This window comes from Barbus barbus, assembly GCF_936440315.1.
Source record: "Barbus barbus genome assembly, chromosome: 33".
Classification (NCBI taxonomy): Eukaryota; Metazoa; Chordata; class Actinopteri; order Cypriniformes; family Cyprinidae; genus Barbus; species Barbus barbus.
Window position 1 is genome coordinate 9997037 of NC_136761.1, and position 14862 is coordinate 10011898.

At 36.1% G+C, this 14862-nt stretch overlaps 1 protein-coding gene across 1 annotated transcript in view; it reads right to left on the reverse strand.

Annotated features, from left to right (window-relative positions):
* Positions 1 to 11354: 11354 nt before the first annotated feature.
* The window catches only part of LOC306852931 (gamma-aminobutyric acid receptor subunit alpha-2), a gene marked incomplete at its 3' end in the record, with an annotated part of 70678 nt that continues 67170 nt past the window's right edge, over positions 11355 to 14862 (reverse strand). Inside the window, exon 8 of the mRNA XM_079390045.1 lies at positions 11355 to 11660. Within this exon, the coding sequence (XP_079246171.1) occupies positions 11355 to 11660 (306 nt within the window). The remainder of the gene's footprint in view (positions 11661 to 14862) is intronic.

Here is a 14862-nt window from a genome sequence, read left to right on the forward strand (position 1 = left end):
CTCGTCAGCCCCGTAACAGAAATGATTAGTTTCATTAAAAATTGAAAATGAAAGTCTTTTATGTAGTTCTATGGAGAACGAAGGCATGTTCTTTTAGACAAAGGAATTTTGGTTTGGTCTGTCTTCTATGTGTGGAGACCTGCTCAAGAGAGTCTGTAGCTCGTGATTTTCTATCACAGCTTTACATGTGAACATCAGTCTTGATTACTTGCAACAAATTTGACAGTCTCCTTCTTGAACTGGAATTATCAATAAGTGTTCTTTTGTCTCAATGTTGCAAGCTGTTTTGTGAAAGAGGCTTGCTGGTTAGGCTTGCTTCAGCTAGTTGGAGCCAGGAATCCGATTTATGGCGTTGTTACAGCTTTGAGGCCCCCCTCTTTCTGGAATCTCAGCTTCTCAGGTTTCAATGTTCTGATGCATCTTAAATTCGTCTGATTCGGTCTCTGATATCTTACAATTCTATTAATGTTACTGGAAGAACGTTTGTTCATTTGAGAGAATCTTGCCAGAACGTTCTGAGAACGTTCCTGTTCGCTGGGATCATTGTGTATTCCATCATTTGCACCTGTTTCCAGAGCATAATTATCACATTATAACTCAATATTCAGAATCTATGAAAAGCAAAGTTTAACAACACTGGAGCTGCATCCGTCTCCAACAATACAGATAAAACCGTAAAGCATGAGTCAGGCTTTCAAACAGCTGTTGGCTTGAAAGGAGATACGCAAACACACACTGTGAAGACACGACCGTGGAGAGACCGTGCGTTCTCGCTTCACAGATGCCGTTCAGTTCTCCTTCACTCTTCATAGCTGAGCAAATAATTAACGAGAAACAGGATGAGTTTTGCTTTTCCTGACGCGCACAAACACATTCAACTCCTCCTCTTTTAACACGACCTAGATTTGAAGAGCTCATCTGGACAATTTGCATGCAAATGATGTGTCATTTTTCTTCTGATATTTATTACTTATCTCCGCATTTGCAAGTCTGTATTAAAAATTTCAGTGTGGAGCGAAAAATTACGCGAGCTGAAGCAAGAATGATTATTCTGAGAGGCTGTGAAACTTCTGTGTAATTTGACTTTGTTATTATTATTATGTAGACTTTTTCTCGTTAGTCATTGATGAGGTCTTGCATAATTCCTAATTAGATGAGTTATGAAGCTAGGACGCAGGAATGAACACGAGGCTGTAGGGACTGATACAGTGCGGTCAGTTTAACAGCCGATTGTTCTACTGAGGAAACATCTTCCCGGCTTTAAATAGACAATAATGCCATAAAGCTTTGAAATTTGTGAGTTGTGATTATTGCATGATCTACAACCTAAGTCGATCCCTCACTTTTATCCAAATTAAATTCAATATCACGTCTTACCTGACTACCATTTTTTTTAAACCACAACCACCTCACACTGTTAAATCCTCATTTAATAGGAATGGTAATTTTGCCTTGCATTAATCCTAATTTCTCTGTGGCCTTAAAACTTAACTAGATACAACAGCACTTAGCACTGACCTTTACATCTCAAAACCTTGTTAAAGATGTTGCTTTTATTTGAATCTTTAATCAGATCTCCCAGGTGCTAAAAATAGACCAGCATCCGCCTTGGCAATTAAACTGCTACTTGAGCTAATCAGCCTAGCTGAAACAACTGGAAAAGCTCAATTAACTGAGCTTGTGAAACTCTAATCATAGTTGCATTTTAGTGGCGTTAAAGCCAAGTAAACTGCCGCACATTCATTTGGCTTTATTTTCATTAGCTTGCTTGATAGAGCAGCGACTATATAGCAGCGGAAACATAGCCTTTCCAATTCACTTAGCTTTCCATTAAATCAACAAATTAAAATGGCAAGGTGCTGATCAGTCAAGCCGTTGGTTTAGCTACAAAACTGGTTAAATGAAACTTTAATGTGGTCTTTTAAACAAGCAGTAGCAAAACCATTGCAGCACTAATTTGCTCGCAGCTAATGGGCAAAAAGCATTCTGTTGATCGGTCATGGAGATCCATCTCGCAGTCACTCAATCCCCAAAAGCATTCGATAACAAATCTAGCCAAGCCGAAAGAAAAAAGACACAAGGAAGGCAATCATTTATTTGAAGCCCAGTGCATTTGCCAGAAAGGCCACAGATAGCGGCGACAGCTGCACAAAAACATCTGAGCGCCTTTTAAAGGCAGACGGGTGGATATGTTATGCTGCTGACATCTTAACCGTCAGGCATCTATCACATCCGTGGAAATGACTCTTCTATTTGCGAGCACCAGCTGACGAAAAAGACAACAATCTGTTTAGCGTGACACTTGCTGGGTGTACGGCGGGTCGCCGCTGTGCTCGTTCGGTGGAGTAATGAGGAAGAGTTTGTGGTTATTTGTGAGTGACGGTTCTCACTTTGTCATAGTGCTGTATGAAAGAGGTGGAAAATAGTCTGCATGGAAAAACATGGAGAGAAAATCTGTAGAGAAATTACTTGAAAATTTAAAATGTCAAAGCAATAGTTCAATATATTTGATCATGTGACTTTCTTCTGTGGATCACAAAATATGTTTTGCAGAATGGCAGAGACTTGCAATAAGTAGATGGTGAAATCAGGTTCTTAAAATCATGCTTTATGCTTTCAGTCTATTACTGATGCAGGATTTTTGTGCCAGAGCCATTATACAAATAAAAAAAACTTTATATTATTTTATATAATTATATTATATATTTATTATATTATATATAATATTTTATACAAATATATCTTAATAATTTATTACATGTAATTCCAAGTCTTGATCATATACTTGGAGCTTTGGACATATAATGGACTGGTTTCGACATTAATAATAATAAAAATCTCATTTTAAAATATATTTCAATTGAAAACAGCTATTATAAATGTCAATAATATTTCACAGTGACTGTTTTACTGTGTTTTAGATTAAATAAATCTTGAAAATGAAAAATGACAAGCGCTTGACTTGACTTCACTTGACAAATGATTATTTATGAGCTTTAAGTCATTAAATTTAAATTTATGGCTTGGCTTATTCGGAATCTGAAATCTCATCTTTAACTCCATCCTCATGGTGACATTTTCAAAAATGTTGCAAGTGAGAATCAAATGAAGTCTCTAGTGTGAGTAAACCAAAGCCACGCTGCAATAACAGCGGTAGCTTCTGTCCCTTCTCAAGGATGAAGAAAATCTCCACAAGCACAGTTATATAATTGCTTTTTTGACCTATACAACCGTGTCAAATTCATGACAATCACACGTTAATCTAAAGAAGGACAGAAGATCTTGAAATCCTTAATGCCAGCAGCACATTTGCTAGCAAGATTGTATTCTTATAATGTAATCCTCACAGACTTTTAACAGAGTCTCAGTCAACAAGTTCAAACACTAGTTTAGCATTTGGCAAGAAACACGCGATATTAAGAGTCTGTTTATGGAATTTTTGTAGATGTGGAGTCATATTAACACCCTGTAGTTTTAAACAGCCATTGACAGATTTAGAAGCAGTGTGCATGTGGCCTTTGACATTCACATTTACAGTGTAGGCGTACTGATGAACTTCATGCTGAAATTTATTTTGTTTAGGCATAAATAACCTGTAAAGTGCAGCTTGACAAAGTCAATACATAAATTCTCTCTATAGCCTAAATGAAGTGCCATAATCCTTGGTGTTGTTAGACAGGAGCCGTCATTCTCTGTCATCGGGTCCTTCCTCTGCTGACTGATGAAGTATAACGACCTCTTCCTCTTCCTCCTCACCCATTTTTAGAACTCCATTTAAGGGTTATTCTTTAATCATTCAGAATGAACTGTCTGGTGCTGCTCAGGAAAACAGCGGCCTGTCAGAACCGAGACCTCATCTGGATTCCCCTGCCCTCAATTTCATGTGTGATGCCAGGTCACGTATGAGAAACCCAGGATGCCTTGTTCTGCAATCTGGTTTGACAACCAATACAACAGGTTGGGCTTTGAAAATACTAGTTTTAAAATCCCATAAAAGGGCTGAACAAAAGGTAAATCTGATAAAACTAAACAAATGTGTCGGTCATATTTCACCTCAAATCAAAAGGAAAAAATTAAATAACTTTTTTATAAAGAAAATCCTATTTTAAGATCACTAAGATAATTTGCATTTACATTTTCATGATAATTAAGCATACTTCATATACTGCATTATATTATAGCAAAAATAACTAATACATTTTTTTAATTAAAGACGACGCAGCTAACAGGAAAGTGCACTTAAAAATTATTAAAGTTTTTTGAATTGCATAACTGCAATAAATCTGATCCATGCTTCAGTGTGATTGACCCCCAAAGTCCAGTTCATTTCACAAGTGTGACTGCTCTGTACCGTGTCCAGTGCGGTTTAACCATGCCCTGGCCCGCTTGAAGAGGTGGCTCGTGTGCAGTACACATGAAATGTGATCGCTAACCGCGCCGGAGCATGGGACAGTTAATTTACTATTTTTGTATGCACTATTGTTATCATTATGACAGCAACAATCTTTATTGCTACTTCTTGGATATCACACTTTTCAATTAATTTAATTTGAGTACATTTACATTTAGAATGGGTCTGGTTCTCATCTTATTGATGAACAGGTTTTGTAGTTTGTGAGAAAAGCTGCAGATTCCACCATTAACTTCAGCTGCCTCTGTAATAATCCTGTGATATCTGTCTGTTAGCGGAAGGATAATCGCAATTGGACTTTAGTACATGGCAACTGTGCCTAGTGTGAGTTTTTTGAACTTTATATCTTTATTATTAGCATTATAGTTATTTTTGTCTTGGGATACACACACAGAAAGCTGCTTGTTACTCATTTATCCATATTTCTTTAACACTCTGACATGTCAATAGCTCTGGCCCACTAAAAGCTCCACAGATATATTTGCATACCACAAAGATATATAAATGATATAGAAAAAGTTCAATTGATTTATGCTTTATATCATTGCCAACATATATATTGTCGTATTGGCATAGCAACCATAATGATTAAAGTATAATGAACACATTTGACTAGCTAGGTGATAAAAACCAAAATCTGACCAAAAAAAAAAAAAAATTATCAAGACTGACTAGTGCTAATGGTATGTTTCTCTTTCTAGTGCTCTTTGTGACATCCTCACCTTATCTTATATGCTGCCTTCACAGGCAATACATTTTTTATTCATAAATGTTTTTTGTAAATATGAGTTTTCTAGTTGGAAATTGGACATGATTGCCTTTGTCATATTTTCTACTGGAAAACCCTGAGATAATTTTTATACCCACGTTTCTGAGTTGTGCAGGCCATAAACATTGTGGAGGGGAAAATAGTTGCTGCTGGGACAGGTGTTTTTTTTCTCCCATAAAAGCAAGATCACCTTCTTTTAATGTTAAAATCATACACACCGTAGTGCAATAACCATTTTGAGCATTTTGTATATTTTATACACAGCAAAACAGCATGTATTTAACTGAAAATCCAGAATCATCAACAAGCTATCTATATAGATAGTTCTGTGAATGATAATATGGTTGTCAACGAATGGGATGCTACATTTTATTCAAAATTAAATACCTTAAATATCTACAATTGTGGTTTTAATAGGATGTTCCCAAGAAACCTGGCATCCTCCACCTGTCGCTTGTAATCAGACTTCTGAAATTCTGAAAACTTGCTTACCCAATTCCGGATGGCGTCATACAGCTGCAGCTCACATGCATGAAAGTGGCATGTTTGAACTAGTTGATACAGGAAACCAGCAGTCTAATAAAGAGGCTGATTGGCAAAAAGTACTTGATGTATTTTGAAAATACAAACATACTAAGATTAAATGTATTAAAATACAAAATACATTTGATTTTTTCAATGGTATTTGAAAAAATGGCTCTCTCACACCCTTCCACACACACACACACACACACACACACACACACACACACACACACACACACACACACACACACACACATGTTGGGTTTCCATGTTTTATGGGGACATCCCATAGGCGTAATGGTTTTTATACTGTACAATCTGTATGTGCTATTGCCCTACACCAACCCTACACCTAAACTTAGCCCTCACAGGAAACATGCTGCATTTTTAGATTTTCAAAAAACTTTATGCTGTATAATTTATAAGCTTGTTTCCTCATGGGGACCAAAAAATGTCCCCACAAGATTAAGATTTACTGGTATTACTATCCTTGTGGGGACATTTGGTCCCCAGGACGTGATGAATACCAGGTGCACACAAACACACACACACACACACACACACACCTCAGGCTTTACTATCCTTGTGGGGACATCTGGTGCTCACAAGTATAGCTAAACATGTACACACACACACACATACACACGCACGCACACACACAGTATTGTTATATTAATATTATATACTGATTCTAAGCAATTTGAATAAATGTATTTTGTAAAATATAATTAAATATGCACGCAAACTGTCTAAATGGACAGAAATTGTATATGTAATTCAAACACATAAATCTTAAAATCTTAAAGTGAAACAACTGAACAAACATGAGTCCAAAAACTAATCATTTTTGAAAAATTTATATATATATATATATATATTCTTGCATTTATGGTAATGAGAATGTTCAGGGGGAAATGGTGCACTAATTGCCACAAATAATGCAGAAATTGCATTGCAAAACAAAAAAATCATAATGGTCCTAAACACTGGTTCTGTTATCTGTTAAAGCAAAATGTAAATCATTACTTTGTTCTTTTAATATGACCGGACAACTCTCTTGACAGATTTTGTATGCTGTGCTCTGGACAGAGACTGTGCACTTTATTAACTGAGGTCAAGGCAAAGGTATTAAATAAATAAATAACCTCAGACTCAAACCGATCCTGACCTAATTGAGGCATTGGAAATCGTTGGTCATTAACTTCCTGCCCTCAGTGTCTTGCTACTGGAATTGTCTCATGGATTTGACAGTGGACCTCAGATCCTTGGAATAGATGATTTTAAGCTGCAGTGCAGAGGGAAGCCTCCTCCACTAAAATCAATCTGAATGGGGAGTTACTGTGTGTCACGCTCATAGTAATTTGTTCCTCTGACCCAACTGAAAAGTCTTGGAGGGAAATCCCTGTATCTGATGATGGAATTCCATGAGCCCATGTCCTGATCTTGTCTTAAAGGGATAATTCAGCCAAAAATGAAAATTTACTGAAACTTTACTCACCCTCAGGCCATCCAAGATATAGATATTTGTTTCTTCATCAGAACAGATTTTATCATGGATTATCTACTAGAATTTTGTCCAGAAGTGACAAATGCATTAATAATGGATTTGTTTCTTAGAAACATGCAGCTTTTCACTTCACAAACATTATTAATGGACTGGAGTGGTGTAGATTACTTGTGGATTATTATGATGTTTGTATTCACTGTTTGGACTCTCATTCTGACGGCACCCCTTCACTGCAGAGGAACAATAGGTGAGCAAGTTATGTAATGCTACATTTCTCCAAATCAGTTTTGATATGGGAATAAACCCATCTACATGTTGGATGGCCTGAGCATGAGTACATTTTCAGCAGATTTACATTTTTGGGTGAACTATTCCTTTCCGGTTTCTAAGTTGCTTGGATAAAAGGATAGCAATGCTTTCAATAATCAGTTTTTAAATGGAAGGAGAAAACATTACATAACCTATTTTGCTATTGATATATTTTGCCTTTGCCCAAGATTTGCCCTTACTGTAGTCATTATGCAGCCTGGCACAAAACAATGGCAAATAACAGCAAAAGAATGTATATAAGCATGTATTTTGACCATCCTGAATACTGGAAAATGTCCTGAAAGAGGCATATGAATAAAATAATCAGACATGAATATATTTGTTCTAGTTGTTTATTTAGCAAGAAGCTGTTGAAAGAGTAAGTATAATGATGTTTTAAAGAGAAAGTACCAATATTTAGAAATTGAGTCCCAGCACTTAAAGGACTAAAGCGGTTCAGTTGTTGGTTGTGTGCCTAAATTCACATTTACATTATAGGAAACAACATATTCATTATATAGAATGATAACAGACATTAGTGAGAACTTAGCTGGTCTTGGTGATTCATTTCAAAAAGTATACAACCTATTGATGTTTCCATTTTCCAAATGCTATACATTTTCAATTGAAAGAATAGTTCACCCAGAGTGAAAATGCAGTCATTTACTCACCCTCATGTTGTTCCAAACCTGTATGCTGGTATTTTTTTCTGAAGAGTGCACAAAAGAAGAATTTCTGAAAGATCCTCATGCAGCTTCATAGTGATCATGTCAGTAAACCTTCCAAAAGTACATAAATATACCAAAATAATAACAGCATACGCATTTAGAGCACCATTTAAGTGATAAATTAGATCAAATGTTATTTTTGGATGCAATGTTCCTTTAAATAATAATGCTGTCATTAAAAGCTGATTGACAGATCAGTTGTAACACCTATGAAAAAAAATCCCCTATTATATTCAGACATTCTGTTCAAAACATCCCATCTGAGAACATGAACCACTGGCACATGAATGTTTCATTCATGTATTTACATCGTCTTTTTTAGCAGGACAATGACAGAGAACTATACATTCTTTGTGTGGAAAGCTCTTTTCCATGCCAGGAAGTTTAAATGTCACCCCTTCTTTTTTTATTGCTCAAACAGTTTCTGCATAACAAAGATGCAACCATCATTTAATACAGTCAAAGCAATGTAAAAATTAAAGCAGAGCTTCAAACTATATGATAATCACACAGAAAATAGATTTAATATGATAGCATGTCAAATAATACTGAGAAATAAAGAGAATAAATTAAGATGTATATATTTCAATAAATGTATTGTTAAATAAATTTGAGCTAAAAATATCGAAAGACACTTTGATATGAATTCCTAAACATTAGAAAATATGTTTTATAATGAACAAATTAACAATAATAAATAGTAATAAATAATTGTAACAACAATGTATACCAATCCGAAACACTTTGATCATTTTCTATAGAGCCAAAAAGGCTGCAGCATGCTAAAATGAACATCATACATTTTTCCCTTAAAATGAATAACTTAAAAGCTTGCCTGAAATCTCTGCAATGCGTATTTTTTTTCTGTGTATAAAACTGTACAAACAGACAACATAAAACAGGCTCATGGTAAATCACACACAAGTGTATAACAACACCTACATGAACAAATATTCCTTACATATATACAAAAAAAAAAAAAAATTCAATAAGTATGTTGTCTTCTCTGTGAAATTTGCAGAATTCAGAGTGACATTTACATGATGTTACCGCATCATATTTTGTAACACACTGAATTTGAAGAATATTTAGCTTCATTTTAGAGGGTAAACAATTGTAGTAAACATGCAGTAGTTGAAGCACTTCGGTCTTTTGGTCCAAAAAAATCATTGTCTGTAAGAGTTCAATTACAGGAAAGCACAGTGGCAAAATGAGGAAACTACTGAACATGAAATCATCATATTATCATTTTTTAACATGTTCACTAATTTCCTTAGCTTCAGCATGAAAGATGAAGTGTGTCATTTCTGCATCATTACCGGCACCAAACAGATTGTTTCCAAACACTCCCTGTCTGCTATTGGTTGAAAAATAGCATAGCTCCGCCCATATCAGGCTGCTTACAGTTCTTAAAGTGCCACAAAACCACAGTGATTTCACTCTTTAAGAAGGCAACATATAGATGTCTTATAATAGTTTTTTTACAATAAACCTGGACAAGGAGAAAGTATCTGAACATCAAAAATGATGCACTTCATCTTTGATGGAAGGATGGAAAGCTCAAAATGCCGTTATATTTATAGTGGATTCATTAATATATAATTTAAAGAATAATGAACAACAAACTATGCCTAGGAAATAGTGCATTTATATACAATCATGAAGCACCAAGTCTAGTCACGTTTAAAGTAATATGGACCCATTTTACTTTCTTGTGACTAATTCTTAAAGTAAGATTTCACCCACAAGTGAACATTTCCCTAAAATATTTTCAACCTCAGGCCATCAAAGATGTTGATGAGTTCTTCATCGAAACACACTTGGAGCACTTGCTCACCACTGGATCCTTTGCAGTGAATGGGTACCGTCAGAATGAGAGTCCAAATAGCTGATAACAACATCACAATAATAATCCATAAACTGAAGGTTTGTAATAAACAGATCAATCATTACGAGAACACTAATTTATCAAGTTAGAATTTGTAATAAGTTACTTGTGGAATATAGTTTTTATCAGCTGTTTGGATTCTGATTCTGACGGCACCCATTCACTGCAGAGGATCCATGTAATTTAATGTTAAATTCACCAAATCTGTTCAATCAAGACACAAAAACAACTCATAAATCTTGCATGGCCTAACATTTTAAGCAAATTTCAATTTTGGGTGAGCTGTTTCTTTTAAGACTAAATAATATGCATTCCTAAGCTTTCATCGAAATACAACAATTAGCTTTCAGCTCTAGCCTTGTTGGCTAACATCAGTTAGTCTGGTTTTTAAATGAAATGGAATATTTTAAATTCCCAATGGGTAAAATCAAATCCCAGCTTGCATTTTTGTTGTTGTTGAGTAATTTTACTCAAAAATAGGGCACATTATGGAAGTAATATGGCCTGCAATTTCGGTTTCTTCTTGACTTCAAAGTTCAGGTTGAATGAGCTTTCCAAACAACCCTGATACATGCTGCTGCATTAGAGACCTTTATAAAGGGATGTAGTCAAAAAACTGACAGTAAACAAATCCTCCAAAATGCTGTTAAAGGAACATTCCTGGTTCAACAGAAGAAAATAAAATCACAGACGGTAAAGATACAGCAATTTGTGTAAACGTTTGATTTCATGTTTTTTTTTTTTTTTTTTAATGTATAGGCCCAGCACAAAATATCAGACCATAAGCACAAAAGAGCTTGGTCTAATATAAAAAAAATATATTTATAGGCTACTCAAAAACAAGCACCATCACAAAAAGGTTTAATTTTTACATCAAATAAATAAATAAATAACTATAATTTGCTAGTCTATATCACAGATAGAGGTCCAAAGTCAGATTCTCACAGAGCGAAACACAAACATAACACGTCATTTTCATTTTCACTACGTACATATTTACAAAGGCAAATGTCATTTCAAAAGCACTGCTGAAAAGGCTGTAGAAAAGAGCGACGAGATATAGAGAGAGATAGAAAGGCATCTTGCAACAATCCACGACACTTCTTTGTGGAGCAGATGGGAAAGAGCGTCGGAGCGTGATTATATTCAGTCCCTGGGTCGTTTTGGCCTAGTCTTTAGTCCTGCTTATTGGAACCCGTCGCAACCCTGGACACCATCTAATAAGAGGGCATCATGTCTTTGATCACGGGTTCTCTGTTCAAATACGTCGCCCAGTAAACCAGGTTGAATGTCCCGAAGAGAACCGGGAACATGATGCGGGATATGCGGTCGATTTTACTCACGCTGTTGAAGGTTTTCTTTGCCTCGGCCGGTTTCCCATCGGCTTTGGTCTTTCCCTGTTCGGCTATGCTTCCCTTGGCGATGGTGGGGAGGACGGTGTCCTTGGTGATATTAGGTGCGTAGTTTGCCACGGCGACGGCGTAGGCATTGTTCTTCTTGATGACTGAAGCTTTCTCCTTTTTCTGTAGGGAAAGTAAGAGTTTGTCACTTTTAAAAAGAAATTCACTTGTCAGTCCTATTTGGAGTGCTTAATGCAATTCTGTTGACACAGTTTGGATATAAAAGCAAGCGAGAACTGTATTTTATTGCCAATTTGTGAGGAATTTGTGAAGTTAACAGCTGCAATAAAAATTAGTTTTTACTTATTATTTTTGTGTGGTTATCCAGTACAAATATCTAAACATTCTTAAAAAGATATATTTGCTTGAGAAATACAAAAACCTAAGATATTAAGTATTGTTTTCTGAACAAATAAAACATCTACCAAAGGGATAAGAAAAATCTTTTTTTTTTTTAAGTTTATTGATTGATTGAATACCCCACTGGCAGATATTTTTCTTGTTTTAAGCAAAAACTCTTTAAAACATTATTTGTATACATTTTTCAGAAACTACAAACCTGGATTCAAAGTAAAAAGTTAAAAGAATATATATGTTTATTCATGTTTAATGAAGCAATGACCTACTCATCCCTTTACGAATTGGAAATGATGTAGATGAACCACAAAAAACAACATATAAAACATATAAACGTAAAAATGTATAAATATTATGTATAAATATAAAACTATAACCGTTAAAATGGTTTTCTTTAAGTGTGACAAAGCAGAAATAAAATACAGGTATTCTGCAATTAAACAATACTTACTGAAGTCAAAATTGCTATTTGCAGCCAATTTTACTTCTGTAAACAGACACATTTGTGAAACAGGATATACTAAAAAAAATAAATAAATGAGATATAATAATAATAAAAAGGTAGGATGTGAAAAGTGAGCGTTACACACCAGAATAAAACTATATTAAATGTGAGTTTGCTAAAACAATGATTGATATCTATGTACTGTATGCTCTTGGTTAACATTCTCTAATAGCCTGTACGGTTTAAGTGATTAAAAGAATAGGATTGGCTGCCATTCATACTGATAGATTTAAATCTGAAAAGGACAATCCCAGCCTCAAATATGGGTGTCAATCCCAAGCAATGCAGTCTATGTGTGTTATACATCATCCATTTGCCAGAGAAAACCACACAAGTTGTAAAACATGAGCGGTATTATGATGAGGAGTTGATGGAACAACTGGAGGTGTTGAGGATGAGCAGACTCATGATGAAGAATGTGAGGAAGATTCATGATTCAATAAGTTCTTGTCATAACAGCAGCAGGAAAATTCAGCTGTGGCGGCCCCACTCACACACAGAAATATAACAAGATCCCACACACAACAAACAGTCATTAATAACAACTTTCTCTCTCCATTAACGTGTGTTAACCCACACACACCCACACATAAAAAGAGACACATGCAATTCACACAGATAAGCCTGGGTAATATAGGTTAAAATCACACACACACACACACACACACACACACACACACACACACACACACACACACACACACACACACACACACACACACACACACACATATATATATAATATGCTTTTTACTATATATTTTTGCTATATTTATAATTGTATTTATAAAATCTGCTTTATATATATATATAAAGCAGATTTATAGAAGCTCCCGTTCCACCACATCCCAAAGATGCTCTATTGGGTTGAGATCTGGTGACTGTGGGGGCCATTTTAGTACAGTGAACTCATTGTCATGTTCAAGAAACCAATTTGAAATGATTCGAGCTTTGTGACATGGTGCATTATCCTGCTGGAAGTAGCCATCAGAGGATGGGTACATGGTGGTCATAAAGGGATGGACGTGGTCAGAAGCAATGCTCAGGTAGGTCGTGGCATTTAAACGATGCCCAATTGGCACTAAGGGGCCTAAAGTGTGCCAAGAAAACATCCCCCACACCATTACACCACCACCACCAGCCTGCACAGTGGTAACAAGGCATGATGGATCCATGTTCTCATTCTGTTTACGCCAAATTCTGACTCTACCATCTGAATGTCTCAACAGAAATCAGACCAGGCAACATTTTTCCAGTCTTCAACCGTCCAATTTTGGTGAGCTCGTGCAAATTGTAGCCTGTTTTTCCTATTTGTAGTGGAGATGAGTGGTACCCGGTGGGGTCTTCTGCTGTTGTAGCCCATCCGCCTCAAGGTTGTGCGTGTTGTGGCTTCACAAATGCTTTGCTGCATACCTCGGTTGTAACGAGTGGTTATTTCAGTCAAAGTTGCTCTTCTATCAGCTTGAATCAGTCGGCCCATTCTCCTCTGACCTCTAGCATCAACAAGGCATTTTCGCCTACAGGACTGCCGCATACTGGATGTTTTTCCCTTTTCACACCATTCTTTGTAAACCCTAGAAATGGTTGTGCGTGAAAATCCCAGTAACTGAGCAGATTGTGAAATACTCAGACCGGCCCGTCTGGCACCAACAACCATGCCACGCTCAAAATTGCTTAAATCACCTTTCTTTCCCATTCTGACATTCAGTTTGGAGTTCAGGAGATTGTCTTGACCAGGACCACACCCCTAAAACGCGATAAACACCATTTAAAAAAAAAAAAATTCTACCAAAATCAGTATTGTATATGGTCGGTATTGAAAAGTCTATTTTTAATTTTATGCTAAATGCAATATTTGTCGTGTTATTCTGTCATGTTTTCTTACTTTTTTTCCAAACCGCAACAAACACCCGTCTACTTTCTCTGCAGAATGGGATAAATCCGCTCAGCCAATCACAGCGCACCATTCCATGCATTGTAAACAGTACTGGTAATGGCGGCGCTTTGAATACAACCGGTATCCTAGTTTTCCTCATCTACTTTGTGATCAACAAACAAACAAAAATTAGGGCTGCAGGATAAATCGCATGTGATTGTCATGCGCATCTCGTCAGTAAAGCCGGTTCTGGGATCTCCATCACGTGCTTTCAGATGGAGCGGCATTTAATACACAGAGCCGTAGATCACAGCAATATCGCGTTCATAATCGCAGATGAATCGCATTCGATTATGAATGCGATATCGCGTAGCTTGTCAGTGTGAGTGTTTTTATTAATGCCATTAATGTTTTTGTTATAGCCTACAGTGTATAGCACTAGTCAACTACATGAATATAACATGGCAAAGACTGATTGAATGCATTTTTAGTCCAGTGCCTGTATATAAAATTAGTATTGACCAAGTTCAGAGGCTGTCATATGTGGATCAACTTACTTTGTTGTGTATTTTCAATATTTTCAATAT